Source organism: Hippocampus bargibanti, linkage group LG04 (genome assembly GCF_051943395.1).
Source record: "Hippocampus bargibanti isolate YZ-2025 linkage group LG04, ASM5194339v1, whole genome shotgun sequence".
NCBI lineage: Eukaryota > Metazoa > Chordata > Actinopteri > Syngnathiformes > Syngnathidae > Hippocampus > Hippocampus bargibanti.
The window spans coordinates 14,693,108-14,711,026 of NC_142737.1; the positions used below are offsets into that span (position 1 = coordinate 14,693,108).

The 17,919-nt window shown below is 40.4% G+C and overlaps 2 protein-coding genes across 2 annotated transcripts in view; one reads left to right on the forward strand and one right to left on the reverse strand.

Annotated features, from left to right (window-relative positions):
- The window catches only part of LOC148899157 (ladderlectin-like), a 256,335-nt gene that overhangs the window by 192,930 nt on the left and 45,486 nt on the right, over nucleotides 1-17,919 (forward strand). The gene's annotated exons all lie outside the window — the stretch shown is intronic.
- Nucleotides 1-17,919, reverse strand: part of sv2ca (synaptic vesicle glycoprotein 2Ca) — a 42,554-nt gene that overhangs the window by 2,071 nt on the left and 22,564 nt on the right. The window contains exons 3-12 of the mRNA XM_088994232.1: nucleotides 14,457-14,637; nucleotides 12,643-12,794; nucleotides 3,514-3,647; nucleotides 3,189-3,278; nucleotides 2,035-2,145; nucleotides 1,848-1,936; nucleotides 1,457-1,621; nucleotides 1,174-1,307; nucleotides 882-1,088; nucleotides 221-380 (exon numbers count right to left, since the gene is read on the reverse strand). Of these exons, the coding sequence (XP_088850358.1) occupies nucleotides 221-380; nucleotides 882-1,088; nucleotides 1,174-1,307; nucleotides 1,457-1,621; nucleotides 1,848-1,936; nucleotides 2,035-2,145; nucleotides 3,189-3,278; nucleotides 3,514-3,647; nucleotides 12,643-12,794; nucleotides 14,457-14,637 (1,423 nt within the window). The remainder of the gene's footprint in view (nucleotides 1-220; nucleotides 381-881; nucleotides 1,089-1,173; nucleotides 1,308-1,456; nucleotides 1,622-1,847; nucleotides 1,937-2,034; nucleotides 2,146-3,188; nucleotides 3,279-3,513; nucleotides 3,648-12,642; nucleotides 12,795-14,456; nucleotides 14,638-17,919) is intronic.

Consider the following 17,919-nt stretch of genomic DNA (forward strand, 5'->3'; position numbering starts at 1 on the left):
CACTAAATAAATAAATAAATAATAAATAAATAAATAAACTAACTAAATAAACAGATAGATAAATAAATAAATGAGTCAATGAATAAATAAATAAACATGTAAGCAAATAAATACACACATAAATACATAAACATAAATACAGAAATAAATACATACATTTGGTGTAAAACCTAATGTCCAATGTGGCAGATATCATATACAGTATTACAGGATGACTTACCTCCTAGCAGTAGGAAAAGATTCAGTCGTGACCACATCCAGAGAGTTCCAGGCAGAGATACTCAGGCCATTGTAAAGGCACAGCATGAAAATCATCATGGACTCACTGGTGCCAAACCACAAGAAGAAGCAACTGATCCCCGACAACACCATGGAGCCACCTAAAGCACAAAAACACATTGTAAGGAACCACGAGGTACTTTGATGGGTTAAGAAGTAATGTTTATTGCGATCCGGGTTTGGAATCAACACGTCTCTTCACTCCCCATGATGGAGGGTGGGTGATCATAGTTTGACTAAGAAAAACCTGCCCAATGTCACGATTTGCAAGGTGGTGGTGGTGGACCCCAAAGAATGCAAACAGAAGGGAGGAGCAGGGTGCAGTTGACAAATTGTATGCAATAAAGTCAGCAGGAACAAAATCTCAAAGAACAAAGTCATCAGAACAGAAAGGTCCAAAATAGTAAACAAAACCATGAGTAAAATATGACAAGATGAAACAAACCTGACGGGGTGAAAGAAACAATGACCCAACACTGAATGGTCGTGCCAGGACTCGTTTTAACTTCCACTGATTAAAACGACCAACAACTGTGCAGCTGCAGACGGGGCCCTACAGTGCCATCCATTGGCCGCAAACCGAAACGTGACACCTGACATACCTAGCATGGATAGACGGCCTGTTTTATCCATCAGAAGAGCAGACACGATGTTCCCCGGTAGAACGGCCAAAGTTCCCAAGAAGTTGATGAAGTAAACCCAGTAAGCGCTGTAATCATCATCAAATGTCATCTGGCATCCGGTCTTGTTGTGGGTGAACGTGCTATTGACCACCTCGGTGCCATCGATCAGCTTTGAGTCATCAATGTCTGCACACGCACGGATAAATAACACCTTATCAAATCACAGTGTCACCCCGAAATCAGACAACAAGAACCGCTTGAGGAGTCTGACCTGTATTAAAGAAGAATGCGTGGATAAAAGTACAATTATGGAAAAGGGACCTCACCGACGTGACGTCGTCAAAGAAGCAGTTGCGAAAGGTGGAGTCAACAAAGGTGACGGATTTGAGTTTCATGTTGGTAAATCTGACGTGGAGTGAGGGAGGACAATCAGTTCTTGACTGCTTCGGTGCTAATATACAGAACTGTTTAAGATCATTCCCACATGAGAAAACCGACTACTGCCATTGAGGAAAATAGAAAACCTTATAAACCCTCGAATCTCATTGGCTTACCGATCATTGATGAAAAGACCATTTTTGTGTATTTGGTTCTCTAGGGTAAAGTTGAAGGTGAAGTCTTCGATGCGTTCGTTGTTGTGGATTTGTACTTTGGAGGCGTATTCATCTTCCTGGAGGTGTTTGATGACATCGGGGAACCAGACAGACAGACCATAATACCTGCAAATCAGAACTATATTGACTATCTTATGTTGTTTTTACTCCCCGACATCCTTCAACACTATCTTTCTCAGCTCCAATTGATACGCATTGATCCCAAGACTGTGATTGATTTGGCCAACGTGCATCTTTTCAGTGTGGAGAGAACTCAAGACGACAGATATGCAATTGCTTTTATTTGAGCTCGGAAATTTTTCTCCATCACAAATGCCATTCGAATGCTCACCCAAAAGACAACGTGAACCACACTATGGCGAGTCGCATCATATTTTCTCGCATTGGGTAGTTGATGCACTTCATGAGATTCAAGTAAATCTGAAGAAGGACAAGAAATGAATTCTGACGTCAGCTCAAAGATAAATCTGACATGGGGACAAAAAATGGACAGAATATAAACCGCTGTAAGAACACACGCCGTGGATTTCAGCCTTCATCCGGAAAACAGCCTTGGAAACTGGATTTCCAGATGCCGACTCCATTTCGATCAATTCATCAAGCTGCTTGGGGATCTTTATCCTGTTAACCTGAGCAATAAATAAATAACCATCATCAATCACTTTTGATTCTTCATATTTTATGGGATCATTTCTTCTACCTTAGTAAAAAATGATGTTGTGCATCATAGGCAGCTGGTTAGTACATCAGCGTCGCAATTCAATGATTGTGGGTTCAAATATGTGGAGTTTGTATGTTCTCCCATGCCTGTGTGCTTTCTTTTAGAACTCAATTTCAGACACGTCCACTCCATTGTCAGGGTTTTTGTCATTGTCTCTCGAATTTCAGGACCCATAGAATGTTGATTTTTAGGACTACATAAACATTCAATGCAGCGTAAGAAACCTTTGATTCTCTTCTTTCATCAGAAAAATGAGTTATTTCCTAATTTATATGGTTCTAGAGTTATATTAGCTTCCAGGCCGGCTATCCAAAAGACAATGCAATACATACATATTGCTTTATATAGTGCTTTAACAACAGCTGAAGTTGGAACAAAGCGCTAAAATGGAAATAAAAGGAAATGATGCCCCCTTGTGGAAGGGAAAAAAATGCCAGAGGTCTGTCCAGCACTTTACCGGCACCCAAGCAAGGAAAAAAAAACCTCTACGTCATATTTTCAATTCCCGAATAAATTTGTGAATGGTAATGAATGAGTGAATAAGGTTCACATTTGTCTAACCTACCTATATGTAGATCTGCTTTCTGAGTTGTAATTGTAGTGGGAATTTTTAATTTAACTTGAACCTTCACTTGTTTTAAGAACTTCTTTTCAGCTTACTCAAAATTTCACGCTGAATATATAATAACATTGGCTGATTCGGACTTTCTCGCTTGTAAAATGAAAATGATGCCACCGAAGCTGATTGCATCAACTACTTAACATAAACTTCTGTTTGCAAATAAGCCTGAATGACACAGAACTGCTTTAAAAATAATGTCATCAAGCAGATGTGATCCCTCCAAGAGAGCCAGAGGGTGGTAAAACCTGTCCCAGCTGTGGTGGAAAATAAGCCTCTTTGCTTCCTTTCAAGCATCAAGAAACTAAACCACAGCAAGAAATAAAACTCACACTGAAGACTTTCTCTGGCTGTCCACGCGCTCTCATGTTGGTGTCGTGGATTTGTTTGAGGATCATCCAGGCTTCGTCGTGCTTCCCCACCTGTCAGCAGGCAACGCGTCAGAGAAACAGAAAATACATTCGCAGCATCAGCAGCAGCTTACTAAGCAACAGCAACAGTTTGGAGTAGAGTAGGAGCGTTGCTACACTGATATTGCGTTGAATGAAAATGTTGATAGTAAAACATATTGCAGTGTCGGCAAGATTTTCGGGAATCATTTCAAGCTTGAACTTTTGGTTTGTAACCAATTTGCAGAAATGCAAAGCTTTGAGGTACCTCAAGGTAGAATCTGGGGCTTTCAGGCATGAAGGTAAGGGTGATGACAGCACCCACACATGGCAGAGCACAGGCGACTACAAACACTCTCCAACTGTGGAACTGGTATGCTGAGCCCATGCTGAAACTCCATCCTGCAAACAACGCACGGCATCAATGGCACTCAGAATGGACTAAAAGAAGAATCTTGGGGATTAGGACATGACACAATATCAACCAACAACAACTAAGTTACACGATTAGCTCATTCTCTCCCATTCACAAATTTAGTTGGGAATTGAAAATATGACGTAAAGCGCCATTTCTAATTTGTTCAGGTTTTGGTTTTTCTTGCATGGATGCCGATAAAGCGCTGACCATGGCGTCTGGCGATGTTTTTTTTCCTTTCCACAAGGGGCAGCATTTCCCTTTTTTTCCTTGTTAGCGCTTTGTTCCAGCTTCAGCTGTTGGCGCTATATATACCAACGCTATATATACCAACAACGCTATATATACCAACATATATGTATGTGTTGCAGTCTCGCCCTCATTTCAAGCTTATATAAACTATATATAAAAATATAAATTTAGGAATTAACACTTTTATTCTGGTGAAAGAGGAGAGTCTAAGACACAGGTGTCAAAGTCAAGGCGTTGTGGGCCAAATCTGGCCCACAACGTCAGTTTATTTGGCCTGCGAAAGCAAATCAAAATTTCATGATGCTTGCTAAAGTCCGAACTAAAATGTTAAATTGTCCAATGTAAACAACAATAACAGTCATTATTTTTTACTTCAAATTTGAAAACTAGTAATTCATTAATTTGTTGTGTGCTCTATATGTAATATGTGGAGTGATTGAAACATATTAATGGCTTCCCCAAATTCATAACGGCGCCCAAGAGGAAAGCCGAATGATAATGCGGCCCGTGGCAAAAAAAGGACTTTGACACCCTTGGTCTCAGGTTTCTTACGCTGCATTGAATGTTTATGTAGTCCTAAAACTCAATATTCTATGGGTCGTGGAATTTGGATGACAATGACAAAAACACATTTTTGCACAACTGGCAGTGAATGAGTTAAATACTGTATGCTGCATGTGTTTTTAATTGGCTTTCTTTCCCTATAGGTCATATATGGGGAAATATATGACGAGACAATGGAAAAATGAACATTTGACACAGCACAGTCAAGGTTGTGGGTGTCTACTGAAGACAGAGACAAGTCAACCATGGACTGGGTTTATTTTGCCAAGCGTCACGATGGCAAAAGGCTGTAAATTAAGAGGCTCCGCATTATCTGCTAAGATCATATTGCAAACATGGACGCACCATTAATTATGTGAAAGAGCTGTTTAGCACTACGGATGAATGTCTGATCCAAGAAGTGAATTGCTATCCGTTAATTGAATGTGTCGGAAAGAAATTGAGTGCTTTTAGCTGAGTTACATTTTATTGCACTTGATCTTTGCCTGTTAGCCGTTACCTCATGTATTATTGGTACACACACACACACATGCAGATATCTAAATGATCTACAGTGGTACCTTTGCTTATAAAATTAATTTCTCAATTACCGTATTATCCGGTGTATAAGCCGCACCGGAGTATAAGGTGCACCCTCAATGAATGGTGGATTTGTAAACTTTTTCATATATAAGGCGCACCGGACTAAAAGGCACACCTTCAATGAATGAAAAACGTTTTCCAAGTATAATGTATAATATATAAAAAATGTAAGTAGTATGAGGCACACCACATTATAAGGTGCTACAGTAAAGGCTGGTGTTACACACGATTCCTTCTACAGTGGGAAATGAAGTCAGTGTCTGCTGACAGTAGTTGCGAGACCTGTTCATAATAATAATACATTTAATTTAGAAGCACCTTTCAAAACTCTCAGTGTTGAGGGTCAATATTACTTCATCTATGAGGCGCACCTACTTATAAGGCGCTGGGTCATCTTTTGAAGACAATCAAGGATTTTGAGTGCACCTTATACACTGGAAAATATGCTATTTTCTCAAGTAGAGATGCATTTCCCATGTAAATGACCTCATCCCGTTTCGTATAAATGTCATATAAAGAGATGTTTGTAATCAGACGTACTACTCTATTAAAAACAAACAAAATATAGATAGGCATATAGAAGGCATAGGGACCTATTGATACAGAAAAAATGTTTATCAAATTGTTGATTTGATAAAAGTGCTTTTCCGTTCATTCATCCATCCATTATTTGAACCGCTTTTATTATCAAGAGGATCATCGGCAGGTTGGAGCTTCTACCAGCTGACAAAAATGAATATCCATTGCTTAGAATGTTAAGATAAATTGTTCAAACCAAACATAGTGTGTAAACTGTACGAAAAACCAACAACTAGACACAATGTAAAAACAACTTAAATGTGCTGTTATTGCCATCGGTTTTGTGAGGAAGTCAGGGGGAAAAAATCATGCAGCAGTGCCAGCCATGACCTCCCACGTCTCTTGACACATCGTGTCTCATGGAGATGCTTCTCCACGGGGAACAGTGCCATTATCCATTACCAGGCGTAGGTGGTAGTCAGGAAGCTTGAGGGGGATGGTGGGGGGTGAGTAGCGGGGGTGCACTGGGGGGGGTGGGGGGGGGGTTTGACAAAAATGTCTTTTGAGGATTAATCACAAAATATAATCTGCTTTAATAGTGAGACACTCACTGCTACTTTTCGAAACAGTCGATTATTTCATATACAGTAAAGTCTCGTTATATCGATATTCAAGGGAGTCCGAAAAAATATCGATATAACCGGGACTATCGATATATCCGATCCTGCGCCGAACTGCATTTAACAAAAGTCGCCAAAAGAGGGCAGCCAAGCGCCATATAAGAAACGGAGCTGGCCATTAGCACCCTTTTTTTTTTGGGGTGAGAGATGTTGCCTCAAAATGGCACATCTAATTCTTTAATGATTGTAAACATGTATGCTTTAATCTTCAGAACTACAGTGTATTTGAAACATATTCATAACTGGATGTGTAACAAGAAAGCATATTATCCGAATCTGAAGCCATTGTTTGGATTCACAAGCAATGCAAGACGTCTTGGCGTGAAGTCATTTTTATTTGCATTTGAATAAAAAGTGACATCGGCTGTCCTTTAATACACAGTATGGAATGTTAATAATTTTCAAAATCATCGCGCTTCAGCAGACAAAACAAGAAACATTGTTGCAAAAAACGATTGCATTCATATACAGTACAGTGGGCATGTACATAACACAACAGGGAAACTGCAACGCTTACATCTTACTGTATTATGTATACAATTTAAAAAAGTCATCAATCTTCTTCTGCTTCCCATTTTTACCTTTTAACACAAACACTTCAATCTCGTCTGCTACACACGAGCTAGCGTCTGAAAATGAAAATGGCTCTGCTACACGGGTGCTGGGCACGTAACCAAGTCACCTGACCAAGTCGACCAATGGCGCGACTGATGGCGTGACACGTAACCAAGACACGTGACCAAGTTGACCAATGGCGCGACCGATGGCGTGTCACGTGACAAAGTCACACGGCCAAGTCGACCAATAGCGCGACCGATGGCGGCTCATGTGACCAAGTCGACCAATGGCGCGACCGATGGCGGCTCACGTAACAAGACACGTGACCAAGTTGACCAATGGCGCGACGGATATATCGATATAAACAACAAAAATGGCCGGCGGGGGATGAAAAGGAGCACCGTAATAACCGGATTATCGTAATAACCGGGTATCGTACTAAACGGTACTAATTATACATAAAAAGACTAGAAATGTGCAAGGGAAATGAAAATAGTATCGTAATAAGCGGTACTACCGATATAACCGATATCGATATAACGAGACTTTACTGTATATTATTTCAACATTTCATGATTTTATATAGAATTTGAGTGGATGCATAAAAATGATTGAGATTTATTTCAACAAAATATTGTCAAACTGGCTGAATCTCACCTTTTGATTGACAAACACACAGGAATGATTTATTTTGGAGTTCATGATTGTCTCCTTCAGCCTGCACAGGGCGTATGATCGGAGGAATCCCAGAAAGGATGGAGCTGTTCAACAGTGATTGGCTTTTCTACAGAAATGAAGCTTATCTTCTTTCACCCTCGGGGTTTGTGTTTCACTAATGCTATTGGAAATCTCATTACGAGGATTCTGTACATAATTGACTGGTTGACCAACTTGGCTTTCCTTCACCACTACCAATCCTGCTTTATTTACAATTACATTTATAGATAGTCCTTTTTTTTCAATTTGTTACATTTCTCTCTCAACATTTCTCACGTGTTCCTCCAGATGTGTTTTGTATGTGTTTTCTTGGGAGTTTTTCTCTATCCTCCGGCGGGTTAAGATCAGGGAATATTTGTCAACTGTGGCCACGTGAAGTCCTTTGGGACTGTTTGTTATTCAAGGCTATATACAGTAAATACATGTGACTTTACTAGTCTTCACTTGACCCTTAACTGCGTTGAATTTCAGCATGTGAACGTAAATGTCCTATTAGACTTTAGCTTTTATGTGCTGCCATTTTAATCCAATCTGCCCAGGACGTTCACATTCAGATAGGCTAGCTGTTAAGGGAAGTCGCAATACATACACATTGTAAACATCATTTTATTTTCTTAAACGTTCGTTTCATTATATTATGTCACATCCGCCCAGATTGCGTCACATCTTAATAAAAGCTCTCTCAAACAGCTACAACGCTCTCTTGCCCCCACCGTCCGTCACTGCGGGAGCAGGGCGCGCCTGCCCGTACCATCTTGGTGCAGGCCAGTCCCCATTTTGTCCGAAGATTCAAGCATCTTTCTGCATCATTCCTTGTTCTTGCCCGATTTTTACATTTTAGACCTAACACAAAGCAATCTAATTTAAACAATATTAGCAAATGATCTGTTTTTTCAACCATCTTCATGACATCAGCATTTTCTGTCCTCTCGATGACTGGTTAGGTCAAAACTCGTTATCGCTAACTAGCTAGCAAAACACTGTATCAACCTGCACATATAACTCTGCCTCTGTTGAGTATTATGTATTGAGCTTATATGATTTGTCATTTTATTTAAAACAAACAGTGACTCTGAACTGCTCTAGATACAATACAGTACAATAAAATACAATAATACATATTGATTTAAAACAGGCGGCCTGGTAGTCGAGTGGTTAGCACACCAGCTTCACAGTGCAGAGGTCGCCGGTTCGCGTCCCGGTCCGGCCTCCCTGTGTGGAGTTTGCATGTTCTCCCCGGGCCCGCGTGGCTTTTCTCCGGGTCCTCCGGTTTCCTCCCACACTCCAAAAACATGCATGGCAGGTGTGAGGGTGACTGTTGTACATCTTTGTGCGCCCTGCGATTGGATGGCAAACAATTCAGGGTGTCCACTGGCTGGTGCCCGAAGACAGCTGAGATATGCTCCAGCACCCCCCGCGATAATGAGGAATAAGCGGTACGGAAAATGGATGCATGATTTACAACAGATTCTTTTCTTACAGACAGTGTTTTTTCGGTGTTCAATTACCTGACATGTTTTTGGCGTATACTTTGAGCTGAAAAAGGCGCGTCACAACAACATCCGTGACACTCTGACGGAGGCGGAAGCATACGCCGAAACATGTCAGGTAATTGAACACCTTAAAAACACTGTCTGTAAGAAAATAATCTGTTGTAAATTAGATATCAAGTAGACAGGATGAACTTAACACAACTATAATACATATTGCTTTATATAGCGTTTAACAACAGCTGAAACAAAGTGCTTAACATGGACAACTATCTTATAATGCAGGAAATACAGTCACAAATATAGTAGAAAGCACCGGGATAAAAACTAAGATGAATCATGCTGAGTAAAATGCCAAAAAAATGTAGATGAAGTACAGTATGTGTCACATTTTCATCCAGTTGTATTGTTTGTATTGTATTCATGGTACTCTATTTTGATGTGATAGTATCGTGAAATTAAGAGGCACAGTTACCAAATGCACACACACCCACATGCGCACACACATACGCACGCACGCACACACACACACACACACACGCACACACACACATATATCACAGGCGGGCCAAAGCATGGTCTGGCCATAAATCATCTTGAGCCCGAGCTTTGTCCTGGTCAAGCAAGGAGAAAAACCTAATTATGCTTGATCAAGAAGAACACTTTGTCAAGATGGGTAGGAGGGAGAGAGAGAGAGAGAGAGAGAGAGAGAGAGAGAGAGAGAGAGAGAGAGAGAGAGAGAGAGAGAGAGAGAGAGAGAGAGAGAGAGAGAGAGAGAGAGGGAGGGAGGGAGACAGAGAAAGAGAGGAGAAGGTAATAAAAGGAAGGACAGAGTTTGACAGAGCCAACAAAACAAGGAGAGGACGGACTCATTGGAAGATAAAATGTTTCAAAAAAGTCTGAAAATAAATGAGAAAGTGAGAAAGCTCTTGCAGTTATTTACTGAATTATAACGTGTGAGATTAAATGCAACAATGCACTAATGAAACATATCATCCGCACTGACAAAATGTCCGTTCCGAAGCTTTCATGCATATAGTTAACCTTTGAAACCTCTGTACTTTGTACCCTCTGAGCAAATCAATGCTATTTAGTTGATTGTGTCGAGAGAGACAACAGTGCTGTGTAATATCTCATCACGTATCACCTGAGCTTGATGCTTTTAGTCCACGTTTCACAAGCAGGACACCACGGCACACGCGTGTTTCTGTTAGAGCTGAGCGACAATGTCGGAAATTATCCAGACATTTTTACTTATTTTCATAAAAAATATATCATCGACAGTCATTGAAATAATTATAAAACCAACATCAATTTCAAATTTATTTAATGCCTGGGAACATGAAACGTGTAACATGTGACTAAGTGACAGAAAGGAAGATAAGGATTGTCTGGAAGCGTTGTTTTGGCAGTGTAATGCGATTTTACGTGAATGTTGTTTGTTTGTCAAGTTACGGAACGGGATTAGGCCAGTTACTAGGCCAGAAAATGCATCTCTACAAAAAATACAGTGAGACCTCAACTTACGAACTGAATTGGTTCCCTGACAGAGTGTGTAAGGCGAAAAGTGTGTATCTAAAAAATAAACTGTTTTATACACTTTTCCTTTCATCCTACCTGAAACCCTTCTATCACACACACTTGACATTTTTCTCCAGCCGCTCCAGCCTGCCTGGACACGCTTCTTCACCTCTTTTCCACACTCTCCATTCCTCTATACAGTTGACCCCAAGTACTTAAAATTCTCCACCTTCTTTATCTCTTTCCCCTGTAGCATCACTCTTGCACTTGGATCCCTCTCATTCACACACATGTATTCCGTCTTGCTGCGACTGTTCTTCATTCCTCCCCTTTTCAGGGCATATCTCCACATCTCTAGTTTCTCTGACACCTGCTCCCGGTTCTCGCTACAGATCACAATGTCATCTGCAAACATCATGGTCCAAGGAGATTCTTGTCTAACATCATCTGTCAGCCTGTCCATCACCATAGCAAATAAGAAGGGGCTCAGAGCTGACCCCTGGTGGAGTCCCACCTCCACCTTGAATTCCTCAGTCACACCGACAGCAGACCTCACAACTGTCTTACAGTCATGATACATGTCCTGCACCACTCTGACATACTTTTCTGTCACTCCAGGCATCCTCATGCAATACCACAGCTCTTCTCTGGGCACCCTGTCGTACGCTTTCTCCAGATCTACAAAGACGCAATGCAATTCCTTCTGACCTTCTCTGTACTTCTCTATCAGCATTCTTAAAGCAAACACTGCATCTGTCGTACTCTTTTTTGGCATGAAGCCATACTGCTGCTCACAAATGTTCACTTCTGCTCTTAGTCTTGCTTCAACTACTCTTTCCCAGAGTTTCATTGTATGGCTCATCAACTTTATTCTTCTTTAGTTAGTACAACTCTGCACATCTCCTTTGTTCTTAAAAATGGTCACAAGTACACTTTGTCTCCATTCTTCAGGCATCTGTTCACCATCTAAGATCTTGTTGAATAACCCAGTCAGGAACACCACCGCCACCTCTCCAAGACACCTCTCCAAGACACTTCCATATCTCAATTGGTAAATCATCCTCTTCAGCGCCCCCCTCACTTCATCCTTGCTAATGTTTACTACGTCTTGGTCCCCAACAGTCACGTCTTCTACTCTTTGTTCCTTCTCATTTTCCTCATTCATCAATTCTTCAAAGTACTCCTTTCATCTTGCCATCACACTACTGGCACCTGTTAATACATTGCCACCTGTATCCTTTATCACCCGAACCTGCTGCAGGTCCTTACCATCTTTGTCTCTCTGTCTTGCCAGCCTGTAAAGATCAGTCTCGCCTTCCTTGCTGTCCAGCCGAGCATACAAGTCATCATAGGCCTCTTGTTTGGCCTTTGCCACCTTTACTTTTACCGTGCACTGCATCTCCTTGTACTGCTCGTCCGTCCTCTCGGTGTTCCACTTCTTCTTTGCTAACCTCTTTCTCTGTATACACTCCTGCACCTCCCCATTTCACCACCAAGTCTCCTTATCTACCTTTCTCCCACTCGATACACCAAGTACTTTCCGACCTGTGTCTCTGATTATGTTCGCTGTAGTTTGCCAGTTATCTGGAAGGACCTCTTGCCCACCCAGTGCTTGTCTTACCTTCTTCCTAAATGTTATGCAACACTCTTCCTTTTTCAACTTCCACCATTTTGTCCTCACTTCAGCCTTTGGGTTCTTCATCTTCCTCACTGCCAGCGTCATCCTACACACCACCAACCTATGCTGTCTGGCTACACTCTCACCAACCACTACTTTGCAGTCACTGATTTCCTTCAGATGGCGCCGTAGACACAAAATGTAGTCTACCTGTGTACTTCTGCCTCTACTCTTATAGGTCACCCTATGTTCCTGTCTCTTCTGAAAGAAAGTATTACGCAAACAAATGCTCCTACATTAAAAAATAAATAAATCAAGGTATGGAAGTAAATGTGTGATGACCGGTCCGTTAAAATCAGATTTGTCTCTATCTTTAAAACTCATAATTCAGATCGTGAGTAGGCGAGTCTCTAACCATTTTTTAATCTACAGTGTATCTTCAATCTAACTTATTGCAGTGAGTGTGATCAGAAAAACTCACCATAATGCGGTATAATGGCCCAGGCCATGGCGGATGCGTAGATCTCACCAATCATCCAAAACATACATAGCCAGCTCAGATGTTCTCCTCTTTTCTCCCTGGATAAAACCTCTGCAAAGAAAGAGAAGACAATAGGCACTGCACCTCCTATCCTGCAAGAAGCACAGAAAAGTGCAAATTAGAGATTTGCAATGCACAGTGTAGCTACATGTTTTTTTTTTTCAACCTTAATTTCATGATGTGATTTCCTCGTGTTCCGTAATGAAAGAACAGGGCTTAAAAGGCTTTTCTATCATAATATAATTTGTATTACACCTTAACATGACACACACTATGCAACCTGACTTAATTTCAAGGACAACCAACGTCTCCGGACAAGTTGTGTCCATAATTTGTAAAATGGCTTCAAATGACTTCTACTGAGCGTATTTTAATTAGATTCCACCGCATATAGCTATATTTTACGTTTCAAGACTCGCGCTGAATATTCAGGAAGTCTTGTTTTTGAGTCCGTACGTGACGTCACTAAAGTAACGCCCCTTACCGAAAAAAGACGCATTGTAGCGGTCCTTCCATCACGTCAATATATTTTGCTGTAATGTTTGGTCTGGGGACCTCGTGTTGCACCCAAAAGCAGCCTGTGGAACGGAGGTGGCCAAAGGAGGTCGCCATTTTGTGCCTCTTTTTCGGTGAGAAATTTCCCCTCAATGTTGCCTCAAAACGACAGGGAATAACTTCTTTAATCGATTGCAAATATGTATGCTTTCCTCTTCAGAACTATTTGAATCATATTCATAACTGGATGTCTAACAAGAAAGCATATTCTCCGAATCTGAAGCCATTGTTTTGATTTTCCAGTGATGCAAGACGTCTTGCAGTGACATCACGAACTGGGGGCGGGACTTGCTAAAATGCCCATTTCGCAGCTCAATTTTTTTGCAGCTTTTGGACACTTTAAGTCATTTTTATTGGTGTTTTGCATTTGACTAAAAATATCATACTGCGTGTTTTGGGTATTTTAGATGCTATAAAACGTTTTTCTGATGTCAGTTAAGAAACAAAAAAGTGACGTCGGTTGTCCTTTAAAGGTTGTAGTGATATTTTTTAATTACAGTAAGCAATACTGTATCTTATAATCACTGCAGTAATCCCAAAGGTACAGTTACAACATCACTACCTTAGTACACATATTTACTATTGTAGCGAGAGTAGATTTCTCAAACCATTTAAAGTCTTCTGAGCAACCAATCTTTGAAAAATACACCATGTCGTTTATGTAATAAATAATAATAATAATAACTATTATTATTATTATTATTATTATTATTATTATTATTATTATTATTATTCCCAATAATATTAATACTTTATTATTATTGTGGTTGTTGTTGTGGTTATTGATTGTGATATGTAGTCACAACTGTTTCTCAACCAGAATACTATACATAGCGACAATAAATGAATTTGTTTCCGACATCTGCAAAAGAAAAAAAATATGACAGCAGCAGAATGTGTACTTTCTTCGCAATAAAACTATATAATTCACATTGCATTGCACCTGCAACCAAAGTACATATCTCAGGGCAAAACAACTGATGTATATTAAAAGTGTTTTGAAGTCCCTGTGCTGCTGCATAGTTCGATTGCAGCTTTTTGCCAGTAAAGTGAGTAATAATGAGGATAAAAACCGCAAAACCTGATACAAAAGGGATATAAAATCAACACGAAAATGCACACATCCCTGTCTTGACTTTCCCAAAGCATTTCAGCAAATGAATTGACGCTCGCGTGACCCCGAAACTCAGCAGTCTTACCCGAACCCTGCGGCGAGGCGGCAAACGAGGAAGACGCCGTAACCCTGGACAAAAGATGACAGGAAGGCGAAGAAGCCATTTGTAGACATACAAATGAGGAGGCACTGTCTGCGGCCAACTTTGTCCGACATTCCTCCCCAAAAGAATGCGCCAAACATCATTCCCAGGTAAACAATGCTCCCTGCAATGAGAAGCAGAGAGACAAAACTTGAGTTTCTTTTTAAGGGCATCTTCAAAAAGAGTAGCAGTGACTACAGTGGACATCTTAACGCGTTATAATGTTACAGGGTGCATGAAAAGCAGTGGAGAGCCATGCATTTCACACCTAGGCCCTCAGTTGTGCTACGTCTGAATCCATCCAACACTTAACCCATTCACAAATTTATTTGGGAAGTGAAAATATGATGTAGAGCACCACTTCTTCAGCCCGAGAGCAGATGTGCTGTCTATGAACAAAGAGCCGTTAATGCTGAAATTGGATCCTATTTCAAGTGCTTTTTGTGTGAGTACTCACATGATAACCTTTCATCGTATCCTGCATTTCAGATAATTTAAATTAACTCATTCATTCACTGCCAATGCAAAAATGTGGCCACTCCATTGCCAGGGTTTTTGTCATTTTCACTTGAATTCCAGGACCTACAGAATATTGAGCTTTAGGATTACATAAACATTCAATACAGCGTTTTGCGTTAACTTTACAGAGTTAATTCCTAAATTATATTAAACTGGAGTTATATGAGCTTGAAATGAAGGTAGCTGTTCAAAATACAGTGCAATACGTACATTTTGGTTTATAAATCGCTTTAACAACAGCTGAAGCTGGAACAAAGCATTAACGTGGAAAAAAGGGAAATGCTGCCCCTTGTGGAAAATAAAAACAATTGCAAGAGGCCACGTCTAGCGCTTGATAGGCATCCAAGCATGAAAAAACAAAACCTGAGCAAATTCAGGAATGGCGCTCTATATCATATTTTCAAATACCGAATAAATTTGTAAATGGCAGTGAATGAGTTAATAAACAATGCCTATATGAATAAGGATGCCTCTTTGAAAATAAGTCCCAAATTTTCTGTGGTTATTCTCACCTGTAGTTGGGTGCTGGTGATTTTTAATTCCTTTTTTTGAAATGAAATTATGCTGGTGTGTGTGTGTGTGTGTGTGTGTGTGTGTGTGTGTGTGTGTGTGTGTGTGTGTGTGTGTGTGTGTGTGTGTGTGTGTGTGTGTGTGTGTGTGTGTGTGTGTGTGTGCGTGCGTCTGTGTGTGTGTGTGTGTGTGTTCTCATTGCAGAATGAAATGACATTTCGAGAAAAATGAAATTTGTTTTTGCACATTGACAAACCTAATTGGCATTCAACTGTGTATTTTTATGGAGTATGCCACACAAAATATTGATTCCAAAAGGAAACTCAAGGCTGACTTTGATGTTGTTTATATTGTAAAACTGTAATCAATGAAAAAAATGAGGGAAGCAATACATTAAGACTCGTTCAATAACCCTTATCAAAAAAATGGGATTCTCACTCCAAGATTATTTGTCCATTGATCATTATGATAACCAACTGAACGGAGAATTACTTAATCTGGATAGTGTGGGTCTCAAACATCACGTCTTGCTTGATATGATGATACTCTCAATACCGTCTGCAGAGATACTTTCCTGAACTGAGAACAATATCTGTCCTGCCCCCGTCAAACTCTTTATTGTGCCAAATTTTACATGTGATGCATTCGTAACAATGCAGAAACTGTGCATAATAATTTCAAAGAAAACATCATTTATATCTTGCATCCTTGAATCTTCATCAAAGGATTTAGTGGTATAGGCAGACAGACGCCAAATTGAAGAAGAAAGCACCTGCGCTGCCTCCTACATGCAGTGCATTAAAAGCAGTTGACAAATGAAAGCAAACCTACACAGGACAGTCAATTATGCAACGAATTTATCGATGTTCTCTCCAGCTTGCTGCACGCCATCTCGGCGCATGATGTCAGCAATGCTGGCCCCAATAAAGAGCAGGGCAGTACACTGTAGTGTCACGTATACTGTAACTCAAAAAAACAACATCACGGAACAAAGAGAGGTCAGTCGCTAAATGCTAAATGGCCAAAAGAAAGGTTGGGAGTCATCTCAGGGCAAGCTAATATTGTTTTCTGTGGCCACAAGCAATGGCTTGAGAGTCTTGCGATTTCTCAGTGGCTGCATTGCCTCAAAAACAAGGGTGTCAAACTCCTTTTTAGCCGCGGGCCACAATGTTACGGTTTCCTCTCAGTGGCCGTTATAAATTTGGGGAAGCCATTAGAATGTTTAATCCCCTCCACATATTACAATTAGAGCGCACAATAAATTAATGATTAACTAGTTTTCAAATATGAAATAAAAAATAACTGCTATAGTGGTATACATACAATAATTTGAAATGTCGTTTGATTTGCTTTCGCAGGATGAATAAAATGATGTGGCGGGCCAGATTTGGCCCCCGGGCCTTGACTTTGACACCGGTGCTCGACAACGATGATGCTATATCTATAAACAAATATTGTTTACCTCTTTAAAAAAGTGAAAAGGGAAATATTGACGGCTCTCTGTCCCTGTATAATGTAGTGCAACTAATATATTGATTGGATATGCCTTTATTAGTCTCACAGTGGAGAAATTTACATTTCACAGCAGCAAAGTGATGAAAGGAATGAAAGTAGAAAAACAAAATACATGAGCTGCTGGAAAGGCAGCCACTCTCGCGGCGCCGTCTTGAAGTCAAAAGAACAAAAAAAAAGTAAATAACAAATAATATGACAGCATAGAGACAATATGACAAAACAAAGACAGAGAGAAATTCATTCTTCAGGACTTGCTGTACCCTCTTTGTGATGACATGAAGCAGTTCTAGATGAAAGAGGAGAGGATCAAAGCGTCTTTCCACCAGTGGATCAGGGACATCATGGTGGAATGTGCACGTCGACTACAAGCTAAATGTTGAAAGCAAACACGCAGCTGTAGCATCCATTGACGAAAAGAGATTATCTCACATCCCCTGTTCCACATAAATCTGCTTCAATTCCAAGCCGCAACAGTTCCACATACGCATCGGCGCACTGCGCTGACGCTCCTTTCTTCTTATCGCGGGTTCCCCAAGCCATCCATCCACCCAGCCGCAGACTGTCCAACAGCACTGACTTTTCTTTTGGTTGGTTTCAAAGTGACAAAAGAAAACACAAAACAAGACAAAAACAACCAAAAAAAAGCAAGGCTCATGAGAGCACTTGCTGAGGCTGCCTACTCGGGCGCCATCTTGGATATGCTACTGCAAACTACTTCCACAATAAGTTTCTAAAACAAAAAAAGTCATAACATACAGAGAAAAAAAAACTCTTGTGAAGGCACGAAATAACTGAAAAATGTAAAAATCTAGCTACGAGTACTGATGAGTTACAATACAATACAGTACATATTGATTTACAG